The 26200-nt window shown below is 37.3% G+C and overlaps 1 protein-coding gene across 1 annotated transcript; it reads right to left on the bottom strand.

Moving 5' to 3' along the window:
• Positions 1-1819: 1819 nt before the first annotated feature.
• sh3bp4 (SH3-domain binding protein 4) lies at positions 1820-23800 on the bottom strand. Its single transcript, XM_017695065.2, has 5 exons — positions 23714-23800; positions 17507-17705; positions 15011-17367; positions 3854-4042; positions 1820-3053 (listed from the first exon to the last, which is right to left on the bottom strand). The coding sequence occupies exons 2-5, from the start codon at positions 17625-17627 to the stop codon at positions 2829-2831; spliced, it is 2892 nt and encodes a 963-aa protein (XP_017550554.1). The 5' UTR covers positions 17628-17705; positions 23714-23800; the 3' UTR covers positions 1820-2828.
• Between the last annotated feature and the right edge of the window lie 2400 nt (positions 23801-26200).

Here is a 26200-nt window from a genome sequence, read left to right as displayed (position 1 = left end):
ATGTGTAAGAGCTTTTAAACTTGAGTTATAGAAGTTTAAAAAGGCGCTTCACGTACGGTTATGATGGTCTGTGAGCGTGCACAGCCAATGAGCTGCTCCGCTGGCCAACCAATAAGCACTAGGAGTAATGCTAGTGTACTGCTGCCCAAAACCTACTTGATGTAGAAAAAAGGAAATATGTAGGTAAGGTTTTTTTTTTCCTTTTTTTAGTGAACTACATCCTTCTTACTTACCAAAATATAGAAAAGTTCTCAGCAAGTGTTTAGTAACTATTTCAGTTTTTTTGTTTTTAGCTGTTGAGCTCCATTTACTCCCATTCTTTGAGGACTTGCTCACATGCGCCCTCTGACATTTTGCAATCATGCTTTTAACATAATGGGGGAAGTAAGAAGTGGTCAGGCTTTCATGAACTGGCTCTGATGGTAGTAAACGATTTTGGATACTACGTCATACGGGTTTGCTCATTACTGTGTGACAGCAGACTCACTTTAGCAGAAACACTTTAACCACCACTAATTGGGCTCACTAATCCTAATCCGTTTCTGATGATTGCACATTAAATAATGATCTATATCAGAGGTGTGAAAGTCCAATGTCAAGTGGTCCTGAACAAAAAAAGGTAAGTATATCAGTAATATATCAACCACTCTTAATAAATGTGTTTGTCATTTATCTGAAAGGCACATTTGGAATTAAGAAACAGACTGAACAGATATCACTGACAGACTTACTCGGATGAAAGCTAGTTGGTATAACTAGTGGCCTAACTGGCGTCACATGTGCCTCAGTGCTAAAAAAAGGAATGACAATCTTTTTTGCTTAATGTTGTTCTGTGTGTGTAGTGGTGACGGAAGCTAAATGGTGAGTTACGTTTAGAAATTCAATCTTTTTGCGTGTCATGGTTGTAGAACTATGGCAATAAATATATGAGGCTATAAATAAAGACTGTTTACTATGGGCCAAGTACAATTGCCTCTCCCGCTCAAGTCGGAGCAACAGTAGATGTTGAGGACGTTTCATTTTTTAGACAAGATTGTTGAGAAAATCTCAAGAAATGCAAAGTACTGTAATTTTTTTATATTGTCACCTCACATCAAGAAGGTCCTGGGTTCAATTCCCCGGCTGGGCGAGTTTGCATGTTCTCCCTGTGTCTGCATGGACTGGCGACCTGTCCAGGATGTATCTTGCCTCCAGGAGGCTCCAGCTGCCCCATGACCCAGAAGGATAAGTGGTTTAGAAAGTGTGTGTGTGTGTGTCAGCAATGTCAGCAGATTAAGCTGAGAAAAGCTGACTTAACTGATCTCAACATTCTTCTTTAAGGTTAGTTTTCACTGATGTAAGTGAGCGCAGTAATCTAGATTAAGTTTATCTTACCTAAAAGCTGTTCATAGTTTTGGTCATTACCTAAAATCTGTTCATAGTTTTGGTCATTACCTAAAAGCTGTTCATAGTTTTGGTCATTACCTAAAAGCTGTTCATAGTTTTGGTCATTACCTAAAAGCTGTTCATAGTTTTGGTCATTACCTAAAAGCTGTTCATAGTCATTACTTTGTGAACAGTCAACTTCAGATCACAAGATGGCTAATAATAATAATGTGACTAATAATTCTAATTAAGAACACAGATCCTAAACTTATCTGGTGGGCTGGATAAGAACCGTAACGGACCATATGTTTTACATCCCTGCTCTACATTGTCACAGCGGTCACAATGTAATTGCTAAAGATGTTTTATGACACAATGTCGAACTGGAAACTGGAGGCAAAACATACAGCATAATAACTCACTGAATTAAAAAAACACGAAAGTTACGAATAAACTGGTTTGGGGAATCTTTTGAACATACAGTAGCTGGTTGGCATAACAAAAAAACAAATACTCAATCACAGCATATTACACATAAAAAACAATAAGAAATGAATTCTTTGGTGCAAAATACACATATTTAAAGACAATTAGGTAGTACAGTTAAGTAGTAGAATACAGTCATAGTGTTAGGAAATGCTCATTTTACAAAGTCTTTTTGAACTTAAAAAAACAGTAGTCAGGTTGTTAAATGATATTAAATATGTGCAAAATCTCAAAAATCAAATGTGCTCATATAACAACATCTGTATGTTTCATATATGCATTCCTCTATTCGATGAGAGTAGTTTTGACACATTTCAAGCACATTTTTTACAGTCTTTTCTATACGAGGAATACCAATGCAGTATCAAATTGTCCAGCCTTGAGAGGAACGGTTAAAATATTCTATGTAATACTACAAACTATGTAATGATAAATGTGAGATAGCTTGCTTGAATCCTTATAAACAGTGATTGCTGGGTTTTAGTGTGAGGTGGCCAGTGGTTCAAGAAGAACTCTTCAAACTTCACAAGATAAAGTAGTAAAGTGTAAATGGAACATAATCATAGTCAATCAGGACCAAAAGATGCTTAGTGTTGGGTAGAAGCCACCAAAAATATTAGGAGTAATGTATTAATCCCACACTGAGTTTTCTGGGAGGGATGACATGGCAGTGTATGCAGAGGAAAGGCCATATCTGAAGTCTTTGTTTCAGACAGTTTAACACATTTAAGATGATCAGTCAGTCAGGAGTCTGATCTCAGTCGTTCTCAGGTTATTTCACTGAAACATGCATATGAAAGAAACACCATCTTTGAGGTGTTTGTTTTAAATACTTTCAATACTAATACTTTCAAGGCTTCGGCTCAACCAGGAGTTCATTTCGATCCCAGTGGTTTCTTAGTGAGCCTGTTTTCATTGGTGTGGGGTAGAAATGGAATAATTTAACTCAAAAACATTTAACCTTCAAAACACAGTGATTATACGGCACAGTCGTCCTGAGGGGCAGGGCTGAAGGCGGAGCTTCGTAAGAGGTCCAGGCAGTTAACAAGGACGAGGGTTCCTGTTAAGTGTCTCCAGCGCTTGGTGATGGGGTTTTTCATTTTGTCCAGTCCTGTGTGCAGCTCCTGAAGCACGTCCCTGTAACTGTCCCCGATATGGGCTGCCCATGTCACCAGGAAGTCATAAGCAGGCTTCCACATGGCCTGAGAAAAGCAACAACAACGGTGGAGGACGTTACAGGTAGTCAGAGAACAAAACACAAAATAGAATACAAAAACACAATATCAGAATCATTTATCATTAATACATATGTAAAGAGAGAGAGAGAGAGAGAGAGAGAGAGAGAGAGAGAGACGGACGATGGAAGTTACAGAAACATAAAATAGTGTTAATAGAAAGCGTTAAACATTTTCTTGTTTTTCAAACATTAGGTTTCTATTGCACTTGTTCAAATAAAAGAAAGAAAAAAATGCACCATTTACTACTATGAGCAACCCATTTCAGGATCATTTAGCCAAATGTGATTCAGCAGACACCTTTAATTTTGTTTATTTTGTGATTGAACATGGTCTGCAAAACTAAAAGGTTATACAAATAAATGGGATTTATTAATAATCCTGGTCCAGGTGGGTCTTGGACAGTTATGTATCTAAAACAAGTCGGATATCAGCATCAGAATTTCTACACTTGTATACTGTAAAAAAATATCCACAATTTTGTTCACTCTCAGATATGGTCATCTCTGTAGCAAAGTAGTCTGACAAGCAAAATTCATCTGTCATACGATGTCTATTAGTGAACACTTCTACAACATTAATTTGGAACATTAATAGAATATCCATCAAATATGTTCAGAGTTAAATCATGTTTTCTAGCTTGCATGAGCCTTACATACATATTTACAGCTGTTTCTGACAGAATTAAGATGCACATGTCTATATTAGATGTCACTGAAAGCCACAGATTTTACATCAGAGTATATATGAGTGTGTATGGTTCCTACCTCACTGTCTAACACCCCATCTTTGTCTCTGTGGGGAGCCTCGTAAGCATCAATTTGCTTCCGGGATACTTTGGCCAGTTTCTCAGCCAGCTCCCTCCAACGGTCGGCCACCTCCACTGCTGCAGTCAGCAGTGCAAAATCCTTGACCAGCCGAGCCACCAGACCCTGACAGTCCATTTTCAGCAAAGCCTGAAGGGCACAAAAGAATTTGTTCTTACTTGCTGAGCTCCAGTAATGCTACAGAATTGTAGGGAAAAAAGACGTGAATATTTTCAAATTGAAAAATGCAGTTCTGTTGTCACGAATATACATATAAAGATCTTATAAGGACAGTCACATATTGTGTTATGATTATTGAATTTATACTTTTTAAAAGCCTGGGCATGCATTAGAAAACAAAACAATGCAGCCCAATACCAAAACCTCATCCCAAATGTGAAGCAGGGTGGAAGTTATGACAGTTTACTGAATTCCAAGTTTCCTATCTGAAAGTTGTATGGCAGACAGCCTATATCTCAGTCCTTTAAAAAACAATGGCAACATGTGTAGTGAACTGTTCAGAAATATACATGAACTGAAATGTGTAAAGAGAAACCATAAAAAAAAAATTCTAGCCACTCCTCAATCCTGATTCACATCTACAGAATGGGCTTGATTGAAAAAAAAAAATCACCAATATGGTCCCCTACCAAATATAGAGTTTATCTACATTTTCCATCACTGACCATGCTTGTTTAAACCACTATGGTATGCGCCTACCCCCCAGGCCCCGACAAGGACGACCGGCAGAAAGGCGGGGCCTGAGCACTCATCGTCAGGGCCCGGGGGACGGATGCATGCCACAACCATGCATTCACAAAAGATATAGCACTGTAAACTAATGTGTATTGTTTGTCACAGTAGGCGTTATTCAATTCTTTATAGACTGACTTTGGAAAGAAGGCTAAGCTTAAGAGATTTCTGTGCCAAATATAAACTGCAGGTAAAATACATCCTATGATACACTGTGAAGTAGGGGTGCGGGAAAAAATCGATTCTTAGATGCATCGCGATGCGGACGTGAATGATTCAGAATCAATTCACAAATGTCAAAAATCGATTTTCTAAATATTTCATTTAGAATGTAATGTTGATGGAATGCAAAAGGCATAACTTGGAAGTGCGTAAGTGCAGCGCCCGGACACTCTGTGAGGTGCACATAAAACCACACATGGATGAGCAAGAAATCCGACCGGCTCCCTCTGCATTAAAGGCCAGGTTAGGTCTGGAGCCACAACTTAAATATTAGGAAGAGACATTTTGTCCTTTCAACAACAACAAAAAAAAGATTACCATGGCAGCCACAACATTTATGTCCAGTATGTCTCAGTATGTGCGAATGTCTTCATATAAGTTAAAAATATAAACAAAAACACAGCTTCTAATTTTAGCTATAACTGCCCCCTCGGCTGTTTTATGAGGCTGAAGTTGTTTCTCATTGCCCAGCTTCTTGTTTGAACTTCCCCGTTCCACCTTAAATTCTGACTGAGGCGCTGAATCTAAATGCGGCACCATTTAAGGTGGAACGGGAAAATTCGAAAGAGAAACAACTTCATCTTCACAACGTTTTAGTGTTTGACAGTCTCTCGTTGCAGATTTAACTTGCCAGGAAACCAACAGTGCTGCTCATTAATACATCGTAATACATTCAAAGATATTTAACTGACACAGTGTTCCCCTGACTCTCTACAACGAGACCAAAAGTCAAGTTATAAAATGGCTAAAGAAAACGGGCAGGACGGCTGTAAACGTGTGCTGCGTGGACATCTATTGCCACTGGATCTTATTTCACCGTAACTGCACTTTATTTCACAGATGAGTGGCAGCAGCGTCTTATGTGCTCCAAGCAATAGCAGAGAATGAGAGCCTTCTAATTCACTTGCCACATCATTTGATGCAATAATAAAATATATTGGAAGTAAATCCATTATAGATCATTACAAATACTTCGCTTTGAAAGTACCAAGTCCTGACACAGTGAGAAAATAGAAATCCTATATAGAAACAAAAGGTGTATCGAGATGCATCGATAATCGTTTCATAATCGCATCGAAGTCCTCTGGATCCTAATCGAATCGAATCGTGAGGTGCCTAGAGATTCCCGTCCCACTATGAAGTGATAGTAAATATAGCAGAACTTAGAGACTGTTGCGTAATTAGGCAGTCTAAGCTGGTACGAGCTGGAACATGCAAGAGTTCACAATGCACCAAAGATACCAACAGCTTGTGAACGTTACAGGTGCAGCACATATCCATTCATGTACACACACTGAAACCACCCAACAGCACGCATAAGAGATAAAAATCACACATGGTTCCACAGACTTTAATGGTAACTGTTTTTTTTTATTTAATTAAACTTGAAACTTGAGCTGTTGTATAAGGAAGCATGAAAAAAATCACGGAAGACCATCACATATTTACTCACTGAGGGAAACATGAATGTAGACGTAAGTGTGTATGTTTTTTTAACTCAGGGCCTTTAAAAAGTAGCCTACTCGAGGGTGTACTAGGGTTTATCCTACTGAAAGCAAATTTGATCAATAATAAAATGTACTATCTTTATTAGTTTGTAGTTCTTTAATTTAGTGTGTTTACTCAAAAGCATAAAAATATTTTCTGCGGTTTTCGGTTTCAGTTTATGTCTTAAATTTCGGTTTCTGTTAAGAATTTATCAATATATTTCATTTCAGTGCATCACTAGAAATTAGTATTATTCCAGTGGTAATTATGCTATAAACAAAGGCTAACAACTTTATTATTATATTAGATTATATTTATAGTTATATTTTTAAAAAATTGAATATCTAGTGTACTTTTTTCCTTGGTTAATGGAGAAAACAACAGAAAAAAAGTGCTTTGGAAGAGAAGACGTGCTTTCCGTGAATGACACAAAGATATAAATGTGCACTGATTATACGTTTCTATATATGCACGTGTGTCACAACCTTCCTTGGTGTGCACAATGTCCATTTCTAAGGAACGTTGCCATGCGGTTGCTAAGCACCGCACTGAAGAAGCGGGATCAATCAGGGGCTTGAGTTTACATGCTGTGCACTTTGATGAATTCGCAGATAGGCAGGGAGAGAGGGAAGTACGTGCTGTTACGAGCATAATTTGCCAAAGGCCATGCAGGCCCTTTTAAAACGGGAAAAACTGGGAAGGAGGAACATCCGGCTGGTGTGTAGGAAAAGGCTGGAGTTTCTGTTTGGTTTAACTGGCTTGTTGCTTTCCCACCCTGTCCTCCCTGGTGTGAGTAGCAAGGTACATTCAAGTTTCTCAGAGAAATATCTGAAAAATCCAGTCACCATGGGTTAGGGTTAGGGACTGAAGTAAATCTTTAGAGAAGGAAAAGCTGGTTTTATAGTGTACAGACAGGACATCATGGGATCTGAAGCACTTCCAAACCTTTTACAAACAAAGTGATGCGAGGTGTTTGCATATGCTAACATATGCATGCTTGTGTGTGCACACTTACACTCTCTCTGAGCTCTCTAATCTCTGACTGCAGTTCCATGGACTGGAATGCACGGTATGAGAGGAAATGAATAGGGAGGGGGAGGAAGCTATGATATTCCAGAAGAACTATTCAAGCAAAGGCCCCAGACAAAAAAAGAGAGATAGTGTGAGCTTAGGTAGCATTTCTGCCAGCTGTTACTGAAGAATGCTGCTTCTGGGGACTGTGTTTAACAGGAATCGTCCTGCGTGTGAAGTTCATATACTTGCTGTTTTCTCATCACTGTCATGTTCCCCTAACTATTTGTTCAACTAGACTAAATATTAATCATAATACTTATTTATATAGCACATTTTATATATGAAGCTCAAAGCACTCTGCAATACAAAGTAAAAACAACAGAGAAAGCAGAGAGGAAAGATAATCGAAAATAAAATGGACAACAAAAAAAAATCAACATAGAAAAGCAGACATAACAGACAAGTAGATACACGTTTTTAGTGAAAAAAAAAAAAAAATAAAGACTGGGCTAAATCCTAGAGTACAAAGAATTTCCAGTGGTGATTCACCATAGGTACTACAATGTAGTTTAAGACTAGGCTTACTCCATGTCCAGGAAACTGCCCTATTGCATTTATATTAATAGTGGTTAGTATAGCGCAAATTTAATATTACAAAATTTTTATATGCTAACATTTTAGTTATAATTGAAGTGTTAAAGTTGCTACATACCACAGTACTTATATATATATATATATATATATATATATATATATATATTGAAATAAAAATATTTTAGACACATAAGTAAACTTTTTGAAGGTTTACAGTTATTATTCTGGGATGTCCCTTCACTTTTTAAGAAGAACCATTTTTAATAAAATAAATGTGACTTTTTTGTTGTATAGTAAAAACAAAAGAGTATATAGATATAAACCAATATTGCTTTGTAACACCAACCCCGTAAATGTTCATTTCTACAATTTCTATTTGGTAGCTTTTTATTAAAATTTTCTGTTACACCCTTTGTGCCACCTGTATGTAACTGTTGCACCATTTAAGGTGGAACAGGAACTTTGAGTAAAAAGCCAATGCTTTTATGGACCTTCAAGCTTAATAAAATTTCTCAAGCCATTTGTCATAATCCTTTGTACCATACACTTTAGCATGGTTTGCACTGTCTGTACATTGCACTACTGCTTATTTGCAGCATACTGGCATAACTACCTGAAGGTAGAATTTCAGCCTACTACTAATTTATCTAACCTTTTAATGTGTTTTCCAGCTCCCTGCTTACAAAACATAAACTGTAGCAACAGTATTCGAAAAAAGTGAGATGAGAGGATTCTTCATTAACATTTATATGTTGCTTGGCCCTAGTTAACAAGTCCTCCACTGATAGGACCCTTCACCATGCATTTACTCAGATGTCAGTTTCCATTTACCTTCACTGTGTTGGAAGTCTAGCTCACCACTCACCAATATGAACTGTTGCTTTTTACTTCAAAAATATTCAAAGAGTGCTGAGTGAAAAGAGAGGATTAACACAGTTCAAAGCAGTTCAGTGCTTGGCCCCAATAAACAAATCTTCCACTGATAAGACCCATCAATGGATGTTTACCCAGATGCTAATTTTCACATACCTTTAATGTGTTAGAAGACTGGGTTCATGTTAGAAATGGCACTAGCAAACTAAGTCATCATCTTTTCAACCAAGGAAACAACATTACGCACATCGCTGCTGTCTAAAAGCTCTGTCTCTGTTCAAATGCACCTGTGATGACTTGCTGGGTTTAATGGGAAAATATTAAGGACGTCTGACTGCGTAATCCCTTGACTGGCTTTCTGTAATTATACAACGTGCTACTCGTTTAGCTTAGATTGTACTAGGTGTGCTAACTGTTGGCTTATTTATGCCTCCACTTAACATCTGCAGGGCATCAGGCTACACTTTTAACTGATTTGCAAATATATAAAGGATTATATAATAAACATCACTTACTTCACCACTGGAGAGCATCTAAAAACATGACAGAAATGACTGAGGATCTTTTTATTATTCTTAGGTGGTTAATAATAATGGTTTAGTCTCAATTATGGTACTGTGAATATTACCAGTAAGACATATGTAAAACTATACCTTATTAATAAATGTCAGTGATACAACATATAGAGACTGTTCCAAAATCCTGTTCCAAAACCAGTAACTGCTACACACTGAAGCACAAAAGGTATGAAAATGATAAAAGTACTTCTTCCCAACATAAACTGATTTGAAATGTTTGTATTTTAAATCAGTCTAGAGGAGTTAAAGCTGAACTATTGTGTACTCACACTAAATATTTAAAAGGGCTTATCACTGCATAAATCCATGCAGCCCTTGTTAAATATAACCCAAATTGAGCATGACCATATTGTGTCCGAACTCAATCCAAGCCAAACCACACAATCATGTTTTAGGTCCGGAACTGACCCGAGCCCATCACAATTTTGCCCGAAACGGAGCTCTTCATTAGCTAAAGTGACATAAGTAAAAGTAAACTGTTATTAAATCATGTGACAGCTGTTATTAGATTATTGATTAAAAAATAAAACATACACACACACACACACACACACACACACACACACATATATATATATATATATATATATATATATATATATATATATATATATACATACATAAAACATCAGTAAAATAGACTTAAATTACCTAAGTATTCCATACTGCACTGTTTTCACGCGGATCAGTGCTGATACAGTGAAATATCTGCCTTCACCTATTTCATTCTAAACCTCTATTTTCTATAACTCAAACAAGTTACCTGTTATATATTATAACAAGGGTGCACAACTCTGATCCTGGAGGGCTGGTGTCCAGCACAGTCTGGAAGTTTACCTACTCAAACACACCCACTATTGAGTCAGGGGTATTTGAGCAGGTAGTTGTGCACCCTTGTATTATAACATCTCTATAACAAGGTTATTTCAGGTATACTGACATTATTTCATATAGGTACTCCAAAAGAAAAAGATATGGATCATATATCATTATGCATATATCAAAAAATAAAGTGATTTTACTGCGGAATTGTAAACTAACTGGCAGCCAAAATCAGGACAATCACACTGGATAACGATCTCTAAAGTCATTAAAAGGCCAAAAAACTAACATCAAAATGCTTCCACATCGTTCACAAGCAACCACATTATTCACACTATTCACAAACATTAAATGACTTCTCTGCAGCCTGGTATTAGCTAAATTGTGCAGCTGTATTATCTAATAAATTACAAATATTGGACCGGGTGCCTAGATGCATATTTACATACTTAAACTAAAAGTAACCATGACTACATCTGTTTTTATCGGTTTGTTCCAAATTGTAAAAAGTGGGCGTGAAGTATGGGGCACCTCCTGCTCCGCTTATGGAGTTTCTGTTTAGATGCAAACAATGAAAAAGGAAACATCTGTCGAGCTAAGATTCTCTACAGAGAGACACCCACTGGCCTTCCATCTTCCGCCAATACAGAACAGAATACTAATCACAAGTCAGTCTGGTCTGGTCACACAGATGAGACTTCAAGAAGCTCCAGTGGACTTGGCTCGAAATTCAGGGCGTCACTGTTTTACTAGGTTTTCCATGCCAATTATAAAACCCCTGCCTGGAAATACACTGCAGAATTACAAATGACTGGAACCAACTTTGCACAAAAAGTTTTTATAGTTTTTAAAGTTTTTAAAGTTTCACATTTAAGCTTGTTATCTATAGAGGATGTTAACTTATTTTTATTTAGAAAAACGTCATTTGACAGTAAACATATGGAATTCAACCCATTTATTGCTGTTTGTTTATAATTATTTGCCCGGTAACAAGAAGCAATCCACATAACTTCAGAGTATGAATTAATGTAATTTCTGATTTGAGAGACTGTACATAGTCAGTGTCAATGGACCAATGCTGATTATGTTTAAAAAACAAACCACACAACAGCCTACAGTGCCATCTGGACAAACATCGTGAGAAGCTTGCATAAGCACTTCCGACACTGTCAAGCTGTAAAAACAGCAGCCTTGAAGTCAAGTCGATTCGTGACTATGTGCAGCAAGGCACAGCGACAACTACAAGTGCTGAAAAAGTTTTTAAATAGAGACATTCTTTATTTAAAACAGCCTTAAGGTATATCTCAGCTCAAAGGCAATGTTTGGCCTTTGCTTTTCAGTGTTCAATGTCCTTCCCAAAGCACAACTGTAAAACAGTGTCACAACTTCACTGCAGACTAAAAGCTCTTATCACTGTTCCCCTCTGTTCTCAATCTACATGACAGGATTTCTCTCACACAAAATCTTTCACTCAAATGGAAGCGTTGCAATTCAGCCTCTGAGAACCACATGGCAGACAAACAGCATTATCACATACAAAGCATGTGTAATATTGCTTTTGTTCCACTTACTTTACCTATAAAAAAAAAAAACGCCTCAGCCTTTCTTCACAACACCAGCACAAATCCTGTGACTATGCTGAACATAATGGTATACATCAAACAGCAGGACTACTCTGGGTTTCAAACCGTGAAAGAGAAGTACCTATCCAATCCTCCATTGTTTAATTAATTCTCTCAAGCAAAAACGACACTTTCCTCAGTGAACATCCTGTTTTAGGTTCCTGTTGAATCTTGGGTTGTTTCCAAACCCTGTTGACACACGAGAGCCAAGTATGTGCATGTGTGCTTTTTGGTGGGTTACTACGTCACACTGCAGATTTTAATTACAAGGTGGTTATTTGTTGTTGATTGCTCAACAATTATAAAATCCATTCAATCAATTCTAAGAAAATTTAGATTTTTTTTTGTCAGTCTGTCACAGGCATAACTTTAAACGACAGCAGAGCAAATGGAGATAAATTCAAATGAAAAGAAAGCAAGACCCATAAAAAGACATGTAAAAGTGGAGAAAGCATTTGACAACAAGACATCATGCAAAAATTAAATGAAATTTTTTTTTAACAACATGCTTGCTGCTCTTGCTGCCAGTGGGTAAGCTCTTATAACTAACTAGCCTCAATGGCCAACGTCCGCCCAGTAAAGTTAACGTTAGGCCTACATGTCGTAAAACACGTAGAACATCTCACAGGAGACAGGCACATGTCAGTGAAGTGCAATAAGTCAAATTAATGCTATTCTGAGAACAGCTCAATAATAAAATTGTAAAGTTCCAGACTAATGGCTTTGAGTCTTCAGAGCAAGATAAAAATAACACACAGAATGATAATTAATTTGTTTTAAGATTTAAAAAAATATATATTTATGATATGCCCCACTCATGTAAACAGTGCCAAAAAATGGGAAACCAATAAATGATTAAAAGTGTGCTGGGATTAAAATAGGATCATTATTTTTAATTTTTAAAAAAATTTTTTGGAAATGAATTTTTTAAACTTTACTATTTTTAGTTAATCATAATTTTGATTCAGCAACAATTTTAACAGAGCAATAAATATAACAGGCATGTAAAACAGGCAATTTAATGATTCAAACTGATATTTCTTGTGTCATTAATACATTTTTTTTCTCACAGAAACAGATACATTAGTGTTAGATTAGTTTAGTAGATTAGACAAGTAGATTAATTGAAGTAACAGACGCTAAATTAACTGATTAAAAAAATTGTTAGTTGCAGCTCTATTGAGTATATCTACCGTACATCAAATAAACAGACTAAAACTTCCTGAAAATGTTCTAATTTATTCTCACAATCCATCTCAGCCAAAGGCTTGTGAATCTCAGTTGTGAGTGCTTGACATAGACTGTGACCATAAAATAGCACGGTTCACATTTTTATTAAAACATTGTACAATGCTAAGGGGATTCAGGCGGATTCATGTTGGGGGCTGGAAAAGAACAAAAATGTGGCCAGCAAGAAATGCTGGATCAGATACTGTAAGTAAAAATAAAAAAAAATGATCTAATATGATTCTGTAACAAATATAGCCTGAAGTTTCTTGTAGTGCAACATAATGTAAACTGAAGTATTGAATGACAAGTGATAAAAACAGCAGCCACACGCAGACCAACATAATCATTAACATAATAACAAGCTATTGTATTGTACTAGAAATACAACTGTGCACATTATGCAAAGGAATTTCAGATTTATACAAAAAAAAAATCTAAAAATGAAAACAAATTAATTATCCCAAATGTATGTCCTAGAGTCATATCAACCACACACCGACCATCTACCCAGGGGTTAAAGCTGCCTGTTGCCTGGTGCCTCTGGTCATAACATTTCACATTTTGGCTGCTGATTTTTTCTTTACAATATGTTATTGTCCCTTTTAACAAACCACCAGACAAGTTGAATTTTTACACAATCACAAGTATCCATCATAAATAACCAGAACAGCCACTGTTAACACTCCCTTGCAAGATCCAGAGCCTGTTTGGTCAGACATTGAACTAACTGCATCAAATCAGATTTTGTTAGAATTTGCTGTAACCATGGTGATGGCTGGGGCCTCGTGATGGCAATATTCTTATTGACGTTGAATGGAATGTAATGTAAAAAGTCTTTAATAAATATGCTATTTTTCAAAGCAGTGATTGGTTCTTGGTACTAAAGCATGTTTGTTCATTGTAAATTCAGTGGCCCTAACTCGTTAAAGTTGCAGAGAAACAAACATAATTGAATGACATGCAAACGTTTCAGGAAATTCAGGAAAAATGTCCTACGGCAATGAAATAATTGTGATTTGAGCAGAACTGATGAATCAGCTTTAGTGATTTACATATCATTTACGACACACCTCAATTAGCCCTCAAAAGCATAGAATTTACATAAAGCATGCCCTAATTCATGCAAACGTTTCAGCAGAGAGCCAAATAAAACATAAGCATTTAGAATGAGCCAATGGTTGTTTTCATATGTGGAGTTTTTTGAGCAGAAGCCAGTCCACCGGCCAAAGATTAAATATCTTTATATAGCTATTCAATAAATCTATTGCTTTGCCTTTGATAAAAGTTCTTTGTAGATAATATGAATAAGAAGACATGGTAGGTGTTTATAATTTGTTGAATGAAACATTATTATTTCCATTATTATTTGATCTACATACACAACAGCTGCTGCAATTTGATCCTGAATTGCTCTAACAGAGTTTGGAGCATATTCCAAACTACAATAGGTATGAATGGGCACTCAAACTAGGCATCAGCAGCTACACATCTGCTAAAATAGGCATTCTCTGCAGCACTATCCAGGATTTCACTAATATTTCCAGGACTTTTTAAATCAGTTTTCTCATCTTTGGGGTGTTTTCTACAAATGGAAAACTACTAGAAACTTTTCCAGGTTTTCCAAGACATGTGGGAACCTTAAACATATTTCATTAGAGCCACTTATAAAACACATCAATCTAATTATTGTAATGGATATGTATAGGAATCAGTGTGGTCTGTTTTTTATAAGAGGCTTAGTCTGAGAGACTTAGCTCATGAGTGACAGAGAACAAAGCAACATAATGCAAAATTCCACCATGTATAATAACATTTAAGCATCTAAAATCCTAAACATTTCTTTTAATTTAAATGACTGAGATTACTGGCTGACTACTTAATGAACTAACACTTGTGTGTAAAACCTGTATGTTGGTACATACCATCATGATCTCATTCTGGAAGGACTTTCTGTCTTTTCCCTCTGCTGCATTGCAGTCTTCCTTAAGCCTCTCCAGAACCGAGGCCACTTTTTCAGGCTCGCTTTCTGGATCTGTTCGACAAAAGTGTGTCAGAGGAAGGTTGACATAGCCCAGGGCATCAGCAAATGCTCTCCAGCTGCCCACGTTTTCCATCAAAATAGTTCTCACTGAGGCATAGATGTAAGTGAGACATTTGCAGGGCTTTAGGATTTGGTCCAAGAGTACAGCAGAAGTTAAATCAGCCCCCTTGAAATGAACAGGTTTGACCTTTCCCATTATAAGAATGTTCTTTGCATGTACCAGTCCTACCCTGCCATGATAGTATGCAATGTACCACTCTTTGGTCCACAGATGCCCCTTAAGTTTGACTTTTTCCTCGCTCAAAATTGCCACTATATCTCCTTTTAGGTACTCCAGTAAATACGGGTTCTTCGTCTGTCTAATGACAGTTTTCAACAACTTTCCAAATTTTATATTTTTGACTGGTCTGTCTTGAAACACAGGGTATTTTATGGTTGTCATAAGAGGAGAGAGGACAATTTTGTTCATTTCTTTTTTCTTCAAGAAGCGCCTCTGCACAGAACCCCTTGTCGCTGCCTTTGGTGGAGGTGGTGGTGTCTGAACACAGAACTGGGCAAGGATGCAGTCCTTGTCATCTTTAACTTGAACCCGCAAAGTGAAGTCTGAGATGTTCTCTGTATCGCGGGCAGATATCAAGTAGATGAGGCGGGACACTTTGCCAAGTTTGAGCTGAAAACCCCTCACTACCTTTGCCTGCTCACTGACCTTCACTTCAAAATTTGACATGTTGGAATACATACCAACTTGAAGATCTAGTGGCTTTGCAAGGACAAACTGGTGTTTACCCCACAGCTGAAGGGTCACTGGTGGAGTGCAGTGAGACTGCTTTTTAACCTCACTTACTAGTAATGTTTTTGGTGCACAGTCATGGCCAAATATAGCAACCACTGTTTTAAATGATGGGTGGATATGTTTGGGACCATATACACCAAGTGTAACCTTCTTTACAACATGCTCCCAGACTGTAGCATATGGGGCTACAACCTGGGCTTGAGCAACAACTGACACATACATACATGGCTCTAAATTGTCCAAGATTACTTGAACTGTATCGCCATACATGTAAGCATTAGGAACTGGAACATAAGGCCCCTCCTTGCAGTCACTCCTGACGCAGATCACTTCTGCCTTTTGTCGACTCTCCATCTTTACTACAACAGACACTTTCATCTCTAAAGTAATGGTGGTTTTGGTTTCCATATTACTGAGCTTGACTTCCACCACTGGGCTCACAGTTGTACATCTGTCATTGTTCAACTCCAGTGGTGGGTCCAGTAAAGCCTTCAAAGATATCTGCTGAGTGTCACCCAATGCAACATGGCCTTCGGGTACATGGATACTGATACTAGTGTTGGGTAACTGGACAGCACCACCTGAACTGTCCAGTTTACATACAATATTGGTTTCTATGGGCTGTGTTTGACCCCAGCCAGGGTTTTGTCCTATAGAATCAAGATTATGGCAAGACCTTGCAAGCTTCCGATGGTTTAACCAGGCATTTTTGAAATCTTCTCTACTTTGAAACTGTTCAGGTGTTGGTGACTTCAAGCCACCAAAGAAACTCGAGAACTCTTGAGGTGCTTCTGCCTGGGACTGCAAAATAGACAGCTCTGACAAGCTGTAACAGCGTTTGCTCCTGTAAAATGGATTTTCTCTCCGGAGAACTTGACTTTTCCCTGTGTTCGGTGTCAAGCAGTTTGTATCAAACATATTACTTCCAAAGCCGTTGATGTTAACTGTGCTGCTGGTTTTTGAGTCAGGAGAGGAGAACATATTAAAGCCAAGGAGGTCTGTTGAACTCTGGATACTGTTTTGATCAGCTGTGTCTTGCAGGGAACAATCTAGGAAAGGATTGGCAGACATCCGCTTAGTTACAAAGGGATTCCCATTCTGAGAAGGTGTAGGTTTTACAATCCCTGACCACTCTCCACGTTGCTCTAGCTCTTTGGTCCCATCCTTACAAATGTCACCAAGACTGTCAATCATGCCACTGTCACAGAATGAAGAGTCTCGATGTTTGATAGGTTGGACATAGGCTGCTGGGATGTAACCCATCTCAGTGTTATTGTGAGCATACCACCATTCTCCACCAGATGTGTCAAGAACGTAGAGGCAGTCTCCCTTAGAAAACTTTAGGGTGGTGAAGTTTGATGGACAGTAATCCTTAATGGCAATAACTTCTCTAGCAGTTTCAATTGAGGCAGTTGTATCCAGTCGTAAGGCACTAGGGGTGGGCACTGAAAAAAAGAGCAAATTAAATCAGTAGGAGTATCAGAATATCCACTACTGAGAGCATAGAATGGAATAAAATGTCTTTAAGTACTACTGACAGGTCATTTTCACACCATCATCTGGGACAGAAAAAGAGGAGCAAACCTTTTACATCAGTGAGAGTGGCTTCTGAAACCCCTTCACTCATATCAATGAGCGCTCCCTCAGACTTGCAGCGAGGAAGTGCAGCATTGTTATTTGCTAAGCGAATTCGATGGGCAGCCATGTTTTTTCCTGTGCTTTCCCGTCTCTGTCAAGGGGCTCCTCCCATTGCTATCTTCTAACAGCAACAGTGATCAGCAGTCTGTTGGGAGCCAAAAACAAGGCAAGATAATTACTCAGCAGGAGATAAACTAAGTGCAAATTGTACCGTTAGCAGCAGTAAACTGTGTCTTTTTGATTCAAAAACATACTGCCCATAATATCTCCTGCAGACTCAAAATCTCCAAAACTCTTTAGAACGTTTTAGACAAGAATGTTCCACAGGCTTATCAGCAGGGACTTCTAGAGATGCAGTGCTTCACCAAATCAATTAATAAAATGATTAAATACATAAATATGACAGTGATTTTATCATAAATATATATATATATATATATATATATATATATATATATATAATATTATCTTATATATAATCTTTTGATGTCTTTTATTTTCTCTGTGATGAACTGGCAACCTGTCCAGGGTGTATCCTGCCTTCCACCCGATGACAGCTGGGATAGGCTCCAGCACAACCCCCCCACAGCAACCCAGAAGGAGAAGCGGCATAGAAGATGTGTGTGTGTCTTATTTTTCGAATTCTTACAGTCCCTAAACAATCATAAGAATATGGTATTTTTAGGCATTTAAAGTAATTCATATAGTCAGTTTCACATACTGCTTACCAGCTTTTTGCAGGCCTTACAGTCAACCTGGTTCCAAATTAGTACCACTATTATTGTATAATGAGCCGCACCATAAATACAAAAAGGACACACTTTGCCGTGACATGTCATGTTGAGAAACCAGAAAGGGAAAAATGTTTCTCCCTGTCTAGACAGGTTTCCCTGGCCCATTCCTTAAGTCTTCCAGTGCACTGGAGCATGAAGGAAAGCCTCTATCTCAAGGAAGCTTAACTGATTCAACTCTTTGAATTATCTCTAAGTCATTTGCCTTGTTCATAAATTGTTGCATATTTGATTATTGATATTTCTTTCATACAGATCCTTAGATTTTGCTAAGTCTTCTTAAGATTCTTAACAATGAAGCTGGGTCTGAAAAACAATATATGATTTCACCTAGAGCACAATAACTTAGATATGAAAATTTTAGGAGGCATCATGCATATTAAATGTTTTCTTTTCATTGCTCAGAATGTCACGGGGGGAATTATGACATTATCTCCATACATATACGAGCAAAGAAATGTTGAAAATGTCAGTTACTATACAGCTGCTGCTGCTGTCGGGACAAAACCTTGTGTCTCCAAAATGGTAACTTTACAGGAGAAGGAAAAAACCTACCTTACTTTTAATGTAAGTCAATGGAACCAGACTTTTTTCCAAGTCATTTTGGGCCATTTCGTTTGATCCATTCATCATAAAATTTACACACAATGTAAAGGACAACAGGCACTTTCAAACTATCCCAAAAACTGAAAAGCGACAAAAAACGAGATACAGGGTTTTGTTCTGACAGCAGCGATGAATGATCTTTTATATATCTCGCTGACACCTGAAGACAGGCAGTCGTTTCAAAGTAAAAAGGTTTTCATTGTGTTTTAACAACAGCTCATACTAATGAAGAATGTTTTCTCTAGGATTCTACATGTTTCTGCTTGTTTACATATCAGACCACTATTCAAATGTTGAAGAAATGTCTCCTTGAATACATTTCACAACAACATTCAGAAAAAAAATAATAATTGAAGGTTTACCACAAAATCACATGTTAGTAAACTACCATGTGGAACCACATGTATTTATTTCATTTTGCAGTCCCCATGGCCGTATGCCAAATATCCAGAGGCAAAACAGTGACAATCTTTATAATTCAAAATTTGCCCTAACAGGTCAGGCATGAAGTGATCACTGAGGTGCAACCTTGCATCCTCTTATGGCTGATCTCAGACACAGAAAGCTCTTCACAAGCCCACATTAGTGGTTTCCATGGGTACCACCTTGGAGAGGGGAGGCATTTACACAAGAGTATCTTCAGACAAATAGCCAAGTGTAACACTGTGAAGGTCTCACAGAAACCTGGCCTTATTGTTTCTTTGCACATTCCAAAACTGCACATAACACAGACATGTAACGCAGACATACGTGTAACTCTCTTGAATGAAATTTCACTGTTTCTATGGATTCTCCTTTCAAAAGTCTGTCTTTGAAGAAGAAAAGAGAGAAATACAGGATCTCTTGAACACCTGAATGTTGGAGGTCACAAATTATGCATTTACAAAGTAAAAGGCCCAAAACCATTCCAAACACACCCTCTGTAAGAGCTCCAGTAACAACGGCAAATAGGCATTTATTATTACTTACTCATAAAGTAAGCATCTGCTGTGAGCAACTTATTTTAAAATGATTTTTTATATTACTATTATTATTATTATTTTGTAATAAATATTTTATTGTACAAACTGTGTCCTAAATTAGGTTTGGTATCCAAAAGTGCTATAATTTCTAAAATGGAAATACATTTTACTTAAAACTGTTTTTAATTTTAAAAATACAGCAGCAATAACAAATCTTTCTGATGAAAATTACAAACAATATTTGAAAAAAAAAAACAAGTTATATTAAGTATTAAAAACAAAAAGAACACATTAGGAATGGAAATGGAATGGAATTAGGAACACATGGTTTATGGAAAAATAACTATAAAAGACTATAGAAATCAAAAACTGAGATGCACATGAATATGCATAAAGATGCATGTTTTTATAATTGCATCTTGGCATCCTGAATTAAAAAATCAAATCTGTGAGGTGCCTAAAAATTCTCACCCCTAATTCAGACACATAAAAGCTAGGAGCAATATCAAAGTCATCATAGCTCAAGTACTCTAAGCTATGATAAGTAAACAAAATGACTGAAAACAGTTCTCAATGTGAATTCCAGGTACAGATGTAAAGCTGGAAAATCTATGTCAACATCAGGATGTTATCATGCTTTTCTCTTCTAATTATCTTGAAAGTACATTTAGCATCATCATAAAGCCGACAAACCCAAAATAATATCACTGATGTTTTGATGTTAGCTGAAACCAATGACAGTATGTTGTGGAGACCATTTAGTACTGTATGTTTTTTTTTTATTACTACTCAATACAATTCAAGTACAAATTATTAATATTTCAGATGGGGAAGGGGAGAAGACGAGAGTCAAAAGAAGGAAAGGAAAGTGGAAATAGGAGCTTCCAAAACTGGGGTTCAAATCAGGATTAAAAGCTACACAGAACAAAGGAACTAATAACCATCTGCAAGATCTAGTAGACCACCAAAGCTTTCATCTTTGAGAGGGAGGAGAAAATCAGGCTCCACTCTTGCTTCAGAAAAATCCACAGGTGTTTCTGTCCATCCTTCCACTGTGTGAAGACAACTCAACACTATGAGTCTGAAAGGATGTTTAGCTGTTAAGAAGCTCTTACTGAGAAAAGGAAGCAGACACATCAAATAGAAGCTGCTGGTGTTCTAAGAACAATGGACTGACCACCTCAGAGTCCAGACCTCAACATCACTGAATGTGTTTGGGATTATTTGGATGGTGAGAAGCAGAAAATGCTAAACTAACTTCTAAGACTGAACTTTGGAGGTGTGGCTGCAGATTTCTTTGAGAAACAAAGTGAGTCTCCTGAATAGAAGAATGGAAACAGTGATGAAGTTGAACATTGGATGCACTTAATACTGAAACAAATTTTTTATTTTTTAAATTCGAATTTTCTAGGTGATTTTCTGTTACACATTTTCGGTTTTTCTTTCCCTGATGTTGTAAAATAAATAACTCACACTCATTTTGTGCAGCACTATACAAGAAACAAACTGTTAGTGATGTTTCTGCCAAATAGATTTAAGATACTATCGATATTGTGACAAAATGTTTGTGTATGAAGTTTCTTGACATGCCCAAGTGTATCCAAGGGCACTAACGTGACTGAAACGTGCAGGGGTAGGATGAGTGAAAGCTCCAATGTAGTTCATATATTGAAATTTAATGAGAGCCACTAAAATGTTAATGGCAGTCACTAACAGACATTAGCTAGCAAGGCTTTTGTTGTTGCCTCTATAACGGCATTAACAAAGACCTTCCTCCAGCTTGGCTCTAGTCCTGTCTTTTGGTACCCTTTAACCCGCTGGCGAAATACTCTGCAAAAGCATTCACAATCACTGACCAAATTCTGTATTCACATGCCCTGCACTGATGGGGAAAAATGCCAATATTGGAACGAACAGATGTCTAAAATGGAACCCTTTACTCCTATTTCCATGGGAAGGGGCAGGTATGCAAAAAGGAGATGTTGGGAATAACATTCATATGCCATTTAGGTGGTGAGAGAGGTTGTCTTACCCCTTTACACATCATCCATCAGTCTCTGAGTGGTAAGATTTGACTTCCATACAGTGAAATGCCTCTGAGTTAAAATGAAAACCTGAAGCAACAAACATTCTTCATCAAGCCAATCTGGCTCCTAATGTGAGCAGTTACATTCCAATACCAAGTAAACAAATAAATAGCTTGTATTATACATCTTAAGTTACGAATCAATATACTTTCATACAACATTCAGCTGATAAATCTGATAAATGGCCATACATGCACAGGGTCAGACATATATTCCAAAACATATGAACATATATGTTGTGAGCATATATGTAAGCATCAGATATATACATACATATGTGCATAATATATGGATTATACTTATATGTCTGAAACATGCTTTATATTACACAATATGAGTATTTGAATGTTATCTATCATATATTGTTTGCGTATGTTGGTATATACTGAAATATTTGAAAACGACCAGTTTCAAATACATTGGCATATATGCCACATGTATATCCATATGTGACAAATATAGGTTGGATAAAAGGGAAATTCATATTTGCTAACATATGCCACCGCATGGGCATATTTAAATGCTGCTTCTGCTATTGCTGTTATTATACTGTCCAGACAGGATGAGATAACTTAATCGTATACACACAAAAAATAAAACTTAAGTGACAGAATAATGGAATTCTTAATGTGAAGCAAACAAGGACTCGGACAGGGCCATCTTAATGACTGCCTAATCGGCAGGAAAACCAGGAGGAAATGCCTTTGTGATGGGGAGCAGTCAGGAGTTCCTGAAACCGTCCTCTCTTAACACAAGGGGTGAATAACTTTGACCCTTGAAATGATTTTTACCCCTCAAGAGGGCAATATACAATGACATACATTCCCTTTTCTCGCTTTGGGTTTTAGTTAAAGCATCAGTTCATGCATTTAAACACAATCTGTTACAAGTAGGTGCAACTGAGGAGTCTAATTTACATTACAGGTATTTGTAGGCCACTTCAGTCAAATACAACAGCATAATGTCAACGTCTTGGTATCACCAGACCGAGAAAAAACACCTTTTATAATGCATATCTGTCCGTTTCGTGGAGATATCTCACTCACAGAGGCTTTAAAGGATCTTCACTACAACACTGGTGAAGTAAAGTAAAATAAAGAAGCTAGCTAGCTATAATTTACTTGTTTGAATCTTCCTCCACGCATGAAATTTGCCTTCACTTTTTTTTCTGTGGAGAAAACGCCGTTCAGGTTATTTTTAAAGGCTGGCTGTTTAGTACAGGCATCGAAAGGCGATCATTTCAGTCAGCATGGAAGTAAATTAACTTTCAGAAACTTTATTTTAAACACTATCAGCAAAAAAATAGGTTTAAGGCAGAGCTTAACAGTGCAGCTGCGGAGAACGTTCGCTGAATGAAAAAGACGAAGCCAGTGCTTCTTGGAATTTTCCCGTTCCACCTTAAATGGTGCAGTAGTTCTTACACCAAGTCTATTACACTCACAAAGGCGTTTTTCAAGCATGTACATACCGATTTTGCCCAGTGTGTCAAAAAAAGCCGTTTGAGAGAGTCTTTTTTTGTTTATGGAAAGTATTAGTAACTTAACTAGCCAACCGTTAGGGACGACAAAAAACGTTAGATAGCTACAGGTCCAGCATGGAGCATCAACAGTTCGTCAAGTTGGTCAGCGTGGAGTAAAGTGGAAGGCTGAGAACACAGACATGCTGTTCAGAGCAGAATTAAATTGAGAAAAGTAAAAGTAAACTTACTTCAGTTGCGACAAATCCCACATAAGTTACTGAGAGAGCAGCTTGCAGCCGTTACTGAGGCAGCGCGAGCACAGCAGTGCAACTCTGAGGGTTCGGCGGTGACGTTTCTGCTGTGGGCGGGGCCTTCCAGAGGAGCTTACACTACTATATTGCACTGTACAATACAACATAATGTGAAACGATACGATACAATACTGTGTTATACAATACAGTACAACACAATACGATACAATACAATACAACACAATACGATACAATACAATACAACACAATACGACACAATATAACACTAATATACAATATACAATACAATACAACACTACTATACAATACAATGCTATACCATACAACACTATACTATACTACACTACATTAATGAACACATTTTAATGGCGATATACTATTTTTGACATCTTAACATTTAACGTGGTCATTCTGACCGTTTTGATGTGCTGCATCATAGAGAAACGTACTGATTACTGTCCAGTATTAATGGTTGGAACCAGGGGGCAAAAAGTCAAGCATAAAATAAGGCGCGTGCAAAAGCTATGGCACCTTTCATATTCTATGTTTTTTGCCCTTAACAATAAAATAGAGACTGCGCACTAGAATTACCATTAAAATGACATATTTAAGTTTATTCCCTGCAGAAGATATGTTAACCTATTTTCTTATTAATCAACAAGACATATCATTTGACCGGAGTGTTCAAACTGTAATTAGACACACAAATAAACAGAAACATGGACTGGGACATCAATCAACTCTCCCATTTCTTTCCTTTAAAACCTCTACACCGTTGTCGGCTCTCATCATAGATTGGTTTCTGGCGCCCTCTACTGGACGTCAAGCAATACAACAACAATCTCTTCAAAATGACTTGCTTTTTATGCTCGATCAAGGGCCTTCAAACCAACTTAAATAAAGTGAGCTAGAACACCAAGCTGAGTAACACATATCAGTTCCTCCTGCACTGATCTCACTGTGACCTGCAGTGGAACAGCACTTATCAGTACAGGAACAGAAGCTTGTTATTCTTCTCCTTTTCAGATATTTCTGAGGCATTTGTGAGAGATGTGAGCTCACACTTAAACTTGGGAAGGTCAGTAACTGAGTTATTGTTTGAAAAGTACAAATTCATCCACATTTTCATTAAGTACATGTAATTAATGTCTACTCCACTACTCCACTCTGACCCTATGTCATGCAGACTTGGGAGCATATCATCACTGTCCAAAGTAAAGCATGTTTTTTATATCATTTGAACAGCAGCTGTCCTTCAAAAAATCATGTGCAATAAAACTACATTAACTTGCATTAAAAGTTTGAGTGCACTCCTATAAATGTACTATTTTGGAGATATAGGTTTTTCTTTGGACAGTGAAAAATATGAGCTGAATTTGACAACCCGAAGAAAAGCCTGAGCTGTGGCCTTATTACGGTCTGTATTTTAGTCGTTAGATTTATTGTTTGTTTTTTAAATGTTAAATTTTGCGCTAAAATTTGCAAAAGATTGTTTATGTCAGTTCCCAGATGATGTATTAACTTATTTTCACTCTGAAAAGAACAACAAAACATATAATTTGACTAGGAAGTTTTATCAGAATGTATGATTTTTTTAAAGCTCATTATTCGATGCTTTAATTGAAAACTTGGATATTTAAGATCCTGGATTTTATGTGTTCTTACTGATGCAGATGGAGTTTGTGTTCAACAACTGCATGTTCAATGTCACTGAATCCCATTTAGATCAGAGATGTTAGCTTTTACTGATGTTACACACAACCTAAGACAAATGAAATATTGAAACTTGAAGGTGAGAAAAAGAAATCAATGACTATAAGGGCCTGTTTTGTTTCTATCTTGCTGGTACAGACATGCTGAATTTCATAAGACTGAGGTTCAGGATATGACACATGGTGTGTTTTGAAGCTGATGGATAGGAATGAGGAATAACACTGGGAAAAGTCTGGACACGTCATGCTTGGAAATGAAGATGCCAAGTATCTCAGTATTAGTTTCACTGTATGAGTTGACTTTTTCCCCATCAACTTTATTAGAAACACTTATATTGTACTCCTGCTTATTGGCCACTGCCTTGTTTTTCTACTCACTGACCACTTTATTAGAAACATCCACCTTGTACTTCCACTCACTGGCTACTTTATTAGAAACACCTACGTTCTACTTCCACTCACTGGCCACTTTATTGGAAACACCTGCCTTGTTTTTCCACGCATTGGCCACTTTATTAGAAACATCCAACTTGTGCTTCCACTCACTGGCCACTTTATTAGAAACACCTGCCTTGTTTTTCTACTCACTGGCCACTTTATTAGAAACATCCAGCTTGTACTTCCACGCACTGGCCACTTTATTGGAAACACCCACCTTCTACTTCCACTCACTGGCCACTTTATTAGAAACACTTGCCTTGTTTTTCTACTCACTGGCCACTTTATTAGAAACACCCACCTTCTACTTCCA

This window comes from Pygocentrus nattereri, chromosome 6, assembly GCF_015220715.1.
Source record: "Pygocentrus nattereri isolate fPygNat1 chromosome 6, fPygNat1.pri, whole genome shotgun sequence".
NCBI lineage: Eukaryota > Metazoa > Chordata > Actinopteri > Characiformes > Serrasalmidae > Pygocentrus > Pygocentrus nattereri.
Note: the sequence above shows the minus strand (reverse complement) of the source record. Positions and strands in the feature narration are given on the sequence as shown.